The sequence below is a fragment of the Ictalurus furcatus genome, chromosome 15, assembly GCF_023375685.1.
Source record: "Ictalurus furcatus strain D&B chromosome 15, Billie_1.0, whole genome shotgun sequence".
NCBI classification, from domain to species: domain Eukaryota; kingdom Metazoa; phylum Chordata; class Actinopteri; order Siluriformes; family Ictaluridae; genus Ictalurus; species Ictalurus furcatus.
The window spans coordinates 6323026-6333405 of record NC_071269.1 but is presented as its reverse complement, the minus strand read 5'-3'; the positions used below and the strand labels follow the sequence as shown (position 1 = coordinate 6333405).

General features: G+C 38.3%; 1 protein-coding gene across 1 annotated transcript; it reads right to left on the bottom strand.

The window, feature by feature from the left end:
• Window positions 1-383: 383 nt before the first annotated feature.
• On the bottom strand, window positions 384-9015 carry LOC128619646 (chymotrypsin-like elastase family member 3B). The gene is made up of 8 exons (XM_053643963.1): window positions 8949-9015; window positions 8503-8591; window positions 7562-7659; window positions 5483-5611; window positions 4688-4824; window positions 3298-3440; window positions 1707-1859; window positions 384-499 (listed from the first exon to the last, which is right to left on the bottom strand). Exons 1-8 carry the CDS (start codon window positions 8989-8991, stop codon window positions 482-484), a joined length of 810 nt encoding a protein of 269 aa, XP_053499938.1. The 5' UTR covers window positions 8992-9015; the 3' UTR covers window positions 384-481.
• Window positions 9016-10380: the final 1365 nt, after the last annotated feature.

Below are 10380 nucleotides of genomic sequence, written 5' to 3'. Positions count from 1 at the left end.
CCACACTTTCTGACCAAATCAGATTCGAGTATTTGACAGCACTGTGTTTTAAACGGTGTTAAAAGATTAGTCGAGTTCTTTTAAAGATAAATCTCATCATCCAATAAACACAAGAGCTGAATAAATAATAATAAAAAACAGAGTAAGAAATCAGACCAGTGTCCAAGCTTAAATAAAAAAGTATTTTAGAAGTTTTTAACGCTGAGGCTGACTGACTGGACGGACCTCAACCATTTGCTTTAATCAAGAATATTGAATGAGACAGAGGATCAACACGTCGGAGAAGTACAGCACCATGTAGACGTGCCAGTGGTTAGTTGGCATGCCATTAAAGTTAACGTGTAAAACACACATGTGCTTTTAAATCAAGAATGACAGCCTAATGCAGCACTGAATAATGGGTTTATTAAGGGGTTAGTTCACATACTGAATGGGTTTGATATTCTCTCTCGCCAGTCGTCCAGTGATCCATGAGAGATTCTCAGTACTTAAGCATGACCTGGAACAGAAAACAGCAAAAGTTTTTTTTTTTATTATTTTTTTTTAAAAAGGGCAGGACAGTCACGTGATGTAACGTGTAACATTATTAAGTTGTGGCTGTGTTTTTTCCGCCCTGAAGTATACTGAATATGACTATGTCCTATTCTTCAGTCCGAAGCTCACCTGTCTGTAAGATTAAAGGCCATTTTGAATTTACAACAATATAATTTTTTGAAGCATGCACATTTATTTAAACCACTTTAATCTTAATTTTTAACTTACGAATAGACAGACTCAGCAGTGAAAATGTCCCCATGTTAGTTTCATTTACTTATTAGAGTTAGATATATAGATAGATAGCTAGAGAGCTAGCTAGCTAGCTAGATAGATAGATAGATGTACTTTAATGATCCCCGAGGGAAAATCAGGGACTTGTCAAAAGCACAAATTAGCATAAAAACAGGGTTAGGCTAACATTAGAATTGTGATCATACCACAGCATTTTTCTTTTTTTTTTTTTATACCACAGCATGATTCATTTTCTATAACAGCAGCTCTGCTGGCTCCAATCCAAATTACAGCTTTGTACTAATGCGCTTCTTCTAATACATCACCATTTCTATAGCAACAGCTCATTCGTACGTTCTTGCGTGACGGATAATCTAAGTCACATAATCCGAGTCTAATATTAAATGAGTAAAAACGTGTCGTTACCTAACCAATCGCTGTGAGGAGATGTTTATGTGACATTTATGGAAGGAGTCTCCAGTGTCAGCGCTTTGTAACAGTCAGGGCTGTAACTTTTGCGTTTGAGTTTTCTCTGTAACGTGATGAACTGCTTTTTGTTGTTGTTGTTAGACAGAAAAAACAGAGGCTTGTGAGGCAACGACTGTTTATAGCTGCTATAACCCAAGTGCTAACAGGAACCAACTTGTTTCGCAGATGTTCACCAACATAAAATGTAACTATAATTGAATAAAATAATTACGAATAGTTTCGTTCATTAAGATAATAATTAGAACTGCTCACAAGCTGCTGTGGTATAAGAGCAAGAAAACACTGTTTCAGAAAACACTGAAATTAATCAAATTCCGTCCTACTCACTTACTTACTTCTTACTAATTGCTACAGTCATTCAATCGTTCAATATACTAATCCCAGTTCTATTTGGGTTGTATTTTGGTGTGTGTGTGTGTGTGTGTGTGTGTGTGTGTGTCTGTGTTCACCTCATCCAGCCAGTCGTTGAAGGCGGATGTGCGTGTGAACACTGTAGGTTTCTTCAGTTCATTACAATTGGTGGACGACACAAAACTGGTGACGCCCTGAACATACCATTTACCATCTTTCCCCTTACAGTTCAGAGGACCTCCAGAGTCTCCCTATGTAAAGTGAGAGAGAGAGAGAGATAGAGAGAGAGAGAGAGAGAGAGAGAGAGAGAGAGAGCAATGGAAGAACAAAAATAGAAAATTATTAGTGAAAAAGAAAGTATGAAAAATGATGGAAATATGGTAAGAGAGACAAGGGACAGAGAAGAGACAGAGAGGATAGAGGAGGGTAAATAGTAGTGAGACAGACAGAGAAAAAGGTTGAGAAAATGAGAGAGAGAGAAAGAGAGAGAAAGAGAGAGCGAGAGAGAGAGAGAGAGAGAGAGAGAGAGAGAGAGAGAAAGAGGGAGAAAAGTAGGAGAGAGAGAAGAGAACAAAGAGGTAGACAGGGAGAAAGAGAAATAAGAAAGCAGATGAAAGTGGACAAAAGAGAGCAGAGAGAGAAAAAGAAAAGAGGAGAGAGAGAGAAGGGTAGGAGGATAAAACAACATTGAGAAAATGAACAAGTGAGAAAAAGTGGGAATTTTAAAAAGAAAAAAGTGATAGAGAGATCAGCGAGGAACAAGAGTGGAAGACGAAAGTGTGAGAAAAAGAGAAATTACGATAGAGAACGAAGAGAAGCAAATGGAGAAAGAGACAGATAATGGTTGGAAAAAAGGAGAGAGAAGAGATAATTATGATACACAGATGATATCGAGTGGAAGAAAAGTAGGAACAAAGGATGGATATAAGAAAAGAGAGAGGAGAGAGGATTTAAAAAGAGAAGAAAGAGGAAAAACAGATACGGAGGGAGAAAGAGAGAGAAAGAAAGAGAGAGAGAGAAGTGAGTAAGTGGATGGGTAAATTTAACCCTTTCTTTCATAAATGATTAGAAATCTCAGATTATAGATTAAAAAAATACTCTTCAGCACTCAGTTCTGCATAAAAAGTCATATGAAATGTAATTTCAGTTAAAAAAAAAACAGCTTCGTTAACATTCATTGACTAAACACAAAACATTCACTAAAGTTTAAATGTAAACAAACTAATATTTAATGCGAAGAATTTTGTAATTTAAGTTTTTAATTTTGTATAAAAACTCTGAATATTTTAAAATGAATGAGGATTTGAGCTCAATTTCTTTACTTTTTTCCCCCTGTTGGTTAAAATCTTCCTTAAATGCAACGACAGAACAATGAATAGAAAACGATGCGGTGGGGATTCCTTGCCTCCTCACGGCTTCGCGAATTCCCGATTCGATCCTGAACTCGGGATAATGTCTGTATGGAGTTTCGCTTCTTCTCTAAACCTTTACATCTATTCAGAAAAGTATTCCATATGTAATATGAATTATTCTGTAACTACAGTGTAATCATGAGACTGAATTATGTACTATAAGTCTGGACCTGTTGCGTGGGAAGTTCCCAGTGTGTGTGTGTGTGTGTGTGTGTGTGTGTGTGTGTAAATACTTCGTTGTGTTCTGTAGTATTTAGGGACATTTTTGAGCACTCACCTGGCAGCTAGCACGAACGTCTCCTCCTGCACACACCATGGTGGGTTTCACATTCTTGCCCCACCAGTCGCTCTGACTACACACACTGTACTCCACCACCGGCAACATGGCCTGCTGCAGCTTATCAGGTATGGGGCCATGGGCTACGATGGACACACACATACACACACACACACACACACACACACACACACACATCACTGATTAGAACCTCAGACAAGTTAGCTAGCTATCAAGCTAGAGTAAAGTAGCTAGATAACTACCAAGATACTCGGCTGACGTTCCCTCAGTGTGACACTAGACTACAAACACAAACACTGCAACCATGACAACGCTCTTACCAGTCCTAGTTAGCATTCTAACTAGCCTAATAGCTTATCTTGCTATCTGGATTAGATTTATGAAGATAAGTAATGCAGATTTAGGAGGAACTCTGAGGTGATGAGGAGGTTGTCTGTCTTCACTGTAGCTTTGGAGAAGAAAATACACACATTGTTGCATTTAGTTGCATTGCAATGTTAGAATATTGAACATGTTCAACATGTCGAACATTTTTTACACACTCTCTAACAAAACCCACACTTTGTCCTCCACTTTTGTTGTTCTTGTTTGTCCCTCAGCTTGCGACTTGATAGTTCAGGACGTAAAAAAAAGTTACACAAAACTTTACCAAAAAGTTTTCCAAAAAGTCGCTTATTCCTGTAGGATTATATATAAAACGTGTGCTAGTGGTTGGGGGGGGGGGAATAAACCATCATGTGTAAAAGCACCATTGTTTAAGCCAGTGGTTTTCAAAGTGGGGGCCACAGTCCCCTTGGGGGCCGCCAAGGGGCGCCTGGGGGCCTCAACAATTTGGTGTGAAAAATAAATTGTCACTCTCAGACAATCACACACACACACACACACACACACACACACACACAATCAATTCCTAATGTAATGTAATGTAAAGAGTGTAAGATGTGATTATTAATAAAAAAGAGGGATATATTCATAACTCTGTATTTTTAATGTGTTTTAAAGACATATTGTAAAAGGGGGGCCTCGGTCAAATGTTAATTCCATTTGGGGGGCCTTGCCCTGGAAAAGTTTGGGAAACCCTGGTTTAAGCTACTTCCTTTTTGTTTTCTTGTTTCAACTGAGCTAGCTTTAGCAATTCATTTGTTGTATTTTTAAAGGTAACACTTTACATTAAACTTCTCTTGACTAGCATTGATTACAGGATTAGCGAACATTAACACATCTTAAACTTCAGGATTAATAAACCATAAATAATGTTAACAAAGTAACACAATGAAATACACAACTAAATACACTTGCATTGACTATCAAGTTTCTGTCATTTTCTGCTGATGTCCTATTTTGCATGTGTGCGTGTGTGTAGTCTCACTGTAGAGGTCGCCCCAGCCGGAGACATAGCAGGGCGTGTCATGGGGCAGGATTTCTCCAGCAGGAGGAACGCAGGCCGTCTGAACGCTCGCACTGAGAATTGGAGCTTTATCCAGCTTCAACAGAGCAATGTCATTACTGTAACAACGCACACACGTTCACAGCGAGACACACACACACACACACACACACACACACACACACACACACGGTGCTGTTAGTTTAGGTAACAAACTCTTTTTATTTTGAGATCATGTGACACTTTAATTGCACACAGGCTGACTCCATTTAACGAATCATATGACTTTGGGGTGTTTCACAATAAGGGAGTGAGGGGAATACTTATGCAATCACAACTTTTGCATATATATTTTTTTAAATTTGTGAATATTTGTACAATATTATGGGCTGTTTTGTGTAGATTCATGATATATAATCCCAATTATGTCCATTTCAGTTCAGGTTGTATAACTTGAGCAAAAATGAGCAAAAGTTCAAGAGGTGTGAATACTTATGCAAGGTACCATATCATATAGTGTAACATAACGGCACGACTTTGTGATGCATGATGCATGACGAGTGTAATATTCATCCATTTAAAGAACATTCATTTCAAATCTACATCACGTTGGACCTTAACAGTAGTGTATAGTGTTTGGATAGGTTCGGGGCTCGTAGATTTCAAATTGTTTTGACATTTTGAGATTTTCAGAAGGGGACCTGGCAACCTTGCAATAGAGGAAACTGCACTTTTGTATGCAAAACGTGTATTTCGGCTAAAATAGCTGCCACTCACCCGCATGCCACGCACTCGATGTTCCATTTAGGATGGACGACGATGCGGAGGATGTCTCTGATCTGCTCCGTGTCCTCCTGCACGCTGAGGTCATGCTTTCCCAGGACAATGCGATAAATATCACCTGAGCTTTGTGCACAGAAACACACACACACACACACAGATGGTGGTCATACTGTTCTGTGAAGCATATTGAATAACCATAATCATTAATATTATATTTCCCTTTAGAAACTTCTGTATTCCTTCAGGTGCTGGCCAACTCTGTGGTCGTACTTATTTTCTTTGTGGGTCTGGCATCGAAGCTGGAGCTGTAACTGGACCCAGTGTGAATAAAAGACGCTCGGTACCGGGTGGCTATTTCACTCAGACACACTCGAGTCGATGACCATTTAACCACAATCACCAAAAAAAATAAAAATAACCCTACTGGAACGGAGAAGAAGTTCCTTTTAGCTACTAGCCATATCACTTTCACATCACTTATACATCTACAGTCCTGCTGTGAGTGTAGTGTAGTACTGTCCAAAAATCCCAGTCTACGACCAAACACTGTGTTTATTTCATCATTTAGCAAAAACTAATATGTTTGTCATAATATCCATCCAACTATTTTCCATACCGCATATCCAATACCGGGTCGTGGAGCCTGGAGTCTATCCCAGGGAACTTGGAGCACAAGGCGAGGGACACCCAGGACAGGGTGCCCACACATTCACAGATCACTCGTTCACACACTACGGACAATTTAGAGACGTCAATCAGCCTACAATGCATGTCTTTGAACTGGGGGAAGAAACTGGAGTACCCGCAGAAGCACGGGGAGAACATGCAAGCTAAGCACACACAGAGCGGAGGCACTATTCGAACCCTCAGCCCCGGACGTGAGAGGTGACCATGCTAACCACCAAGCCACCGTTCCCCTTTTGTCAAAGTATATTTCTCACAGTTTCCACATAGAAGTCCAGGTAAGCAAGAAAGATCTTTCTGGACTGTACTGAGTCCTTCAGACTTGCTATTAAAGATAACTCTTTAACCACATAAAGATGTTTCTTTGTTTTAATAATTAACTATGAAATACGTCCAGATCGCAATCATTTCGTGTTGTCTGTTCATTAATATGACAACGTACACTAAGATTATGTTTGTCACATAATCTCACCTGGTATTGGATGTTGGTATGTGAGCATGATCTGAGTACAAGAGTGAATAAATGAACATGCTATTGGATAGATACTGTACCCAGAGCTGTGGTCAAGACCGCCATTGTCAAGGCCAAGACAAGTCCATGACTAGGACTAGCCAAGATCGAGTCAAGAACGAGTCTTAAGGAAGACAAGGTCAAGTCAAGATGAAAGCAAGACTGAGTCCTAAGATGGAAAAAACATCAAAACCTTTTCAAGGCCAAACCTTTACTAGACAGCTTCATTTGTGCATCGATTAGGCTGTTTTCTCGAAGAAAGAAATACTTCTTGTGAATCATTGTGCACATGAAAAGAAAAGATAACACAATCATTATTATTATTATTATTTATTTTTTTTACAAACTCTCGGTCAAGACCGAGACCATATTTAGCCAGACCAATGCCCGAGCCCGAGTATAACTGGCAATAAGTTTAAGACAAGTCCAAGTCAATACAGAAAACAAAAAACAGGCCTAGTTGGTAGAACACATCCAAAAAGAAAAGTGAACAGTGTGTAGGAAGACAGCCAAAAATGCACCAATCAACCACGTTCACTACTAGTGAACAAGCTAGTACTGTAGAGTAAGACCCGCCTCCAGGGGTGGGACATATGGTTCTATAGAGCGTTTAACTGGACGATCGCTTAACGTAAGTTGTGCCTATAGTTGTGAATCATCAGAATTTTTAAAAATCATTTCCCCCCCAGTAGTGCTGAACTATAAAATTAAAATGTGAATATCTATATATATCTCTATATATTTTTTTCAGACATACTGTCATAGCAGTATCCATAAGACTAACAGACAGCTCTGAGACACCAATTTTTAATTCTAAAGTGATGACATAAACCCAGATTTTGCTAGACTTTTTGGATACTAACTCTCTCTTCACTTACAAAATGCAGTGTCCAGCTGTCAAAACCCAGCGTGGATCGATTAGAGTCCCACCACAGGTATGATACCAGCGGCTGCCATGTTTATACTGGAGCGAGATCTGTACACACACACACACACACACACACACACACACACACACACACACACAGAGAACATTGATTAGACAATGAAAAAAAAAAAGAAAAAATATGAACTGTCATCAAGACATTAAAATAAAAGTGCAAAAAATGTATCTAATTTATATTTTATTTCATGTCTGATGTTCGCTTCTTGGGAACTACAAAGATAATACAGCTAGCAAGTAATGCATCTCACATAAAATCTATTTTGTAAATATCTGTCTCAAACAGAATGTACATTAGAATGTCAGAAGCTTTAAAGCATTAGCCTTGTAGCTCCAGTGCAAAGCTAACAAAGCACACATTAGACACAACATAGTGATCAAGTCTAATTTCATTCATACAGAGGTTTTTTCTTATTAACTTACCAACACACCTGAGGGAAAAGTTAATACTATCGTACCAATGGCTCTGACTTAGCAGGTATGAACTAGCTAACTAGTTTCCATGCCTGTAATGTCTGTATTTTCCATGTTTTTCTTATAAATTTACCAACATATCTGAGGGAAATGTTGACAAAAAACAATAGTTAAGTCTGGTTTCCACAGTCACTTGGCTTTTACATTGTCTGTAACAAGGACGTAGCGGCTATGAGCTGCTAATTAGTTTCCAAAGCTTAATGTCTGTAGTGTCCATGTTTTTCTTATGAATTAACCAACATATCTGTTGATAAATATAGTTATGTCTTTTTTTCCACAGACACTTTGAGCATAGGTTGCAGTTTAAACTTTAATTTATTGAACATACAAGGAGGGAAAACAGCACTTTTGGTATTGTAAGAAGCTTTCCAAGCTAAGGGATTAGGAAAGATACTGAAGTACCTGCCAGGGCCAGCTGTGAGGCCTGGCTTCTTCTCCGTTCACCACTCTGCCCGGGAGTGGCTCGATCTCTGGAGCGCCACATGCATAGGCTAGAGGAAAAATACACACACCTTTATCTATGATAAATGCCATGTTTCTTTATGTTTTATACTGAAAGCAGAGGATATGAACATATAAGCTGGGAAAGACAATTTCTCACAGGAAAAGTCCATGTGTCTCAAATAACTAGCTCTGGATAAGGATGAAGGTAAATTAGCATATTGTGTACTTCCAATTTAAAAAAAAATATTTGCTAAAATATAATGTGAGGAGATGAATAGCATTTCACAGTGCTAGCATATGCAACAATTCAATTAGCTTGAAATGGTATGAAGATTAAGGTTCAAGTTTAAGAACAAGGCCACTGTTCAGATGAGATCTATATCTCCATCTGGTACCGTACTCACCATAAGCTGCTAAGAGCAGAACGAACACCAGTCGTGTTAGCATGATGCGTATTTCTATGTCAGTGTGGACGCCTGGCCTCGAGCTTATATAGCTGCCACCGACCTCCACGCATTAAAGGAATAGTTCATCCACAACTCTTTACATAATGCTTCACTTGCTCAAAATTAGACATCAATTAGACAAGATGTTATGTATGTAAAATTTTCGGCACTGGTTTATTCTAGAGCTACAAATCTGATTTAGCTAACAGGTAAGAAAAGTTTATAGCTACTAGTTTTGAGGAACAGTTATATATTTTTGAGGGGTAAGTGTTGCTTTAAGGCAGGTAAGAGGAGAGTAGCATGCTGGTTTATCAGTGCTGGTCAGTGATACGTGCTGGGAAGAATCTCAGTACACACACATGTGGACAGAGCAGTGAGATATGAGAATATTCACACGCCACAAAATGTCCAAAATCTAAAATGCTAAATCATAAAGCTAATCGTTTCTTTATTATTATTATTATTATTATTATTATTATTATTATTATTTAGCAAACATCATGGCAACCCATCAGGTGTCATTGGTTACCATTTTGCTAGCTTAAATATTGTCCTGGAAACAATGAAATCATTGCTAGCTAATAATCAGCTAATGTAAAGCTAAGTTGAGGGGTACCTTTAGTTAGTGATATACAAAACAACAGGCTAGAGCTTAGCCAAATTACTTCACATTACTAAAACTACTAAATAACCCTTGCTAAAAAAAATATTAAAAAACAACCCTCATAGAATTTGTAATGGTTTTAATGGCTATAATGGGAATTATATTGGTTTTAATGGAAACTGTAATGGTCCCTGTGGGTCTCTAATGGTAATTTGTTGCCTTCTATTGGTGGCATGTTATGTCTAGTGGATACCATTAAGGACCAATAATGGTAATGGTTTTAATGATTAGCTGATGGTTTGTGATGGTATCTGTAGTGAAAACCATGAGAATTTCTGTAATGGTTTTTATTGTTGTTTTTTTGTTTTTTTGTTTCCCAACAGGGACAGTTGTTTACTGCTGCTATAACGTAAGTGAGAACAGGAACTCGTTTGTTCCACAACATTAAGCTATAAATGGATAAAAACCTTTGACAAGCCTCCATTAACAAACAATGAATAAATGGTATAAATGGTCATTTGCTGTGGTATGAGGAATAAAACACTTGTATGATAGGAAAATAATCAACTTGCAGGTGGTAACAGTAGCTCCACTTCGTCACACCATCCTGAGGACGATTATTTTCCTATAACAGCGTACCTCCTAGTGTTTTAATCATTAACATTTAGAAACCAAATGTTTCCATATCAAGGTACATTGTTTCTGTTTCAAGTCATACTGAAGATATTCGTAGTTATGTGTCTCAGTGCAAAATAGATCTCAGCCGGGGTAGAGAAATGAGTGAAT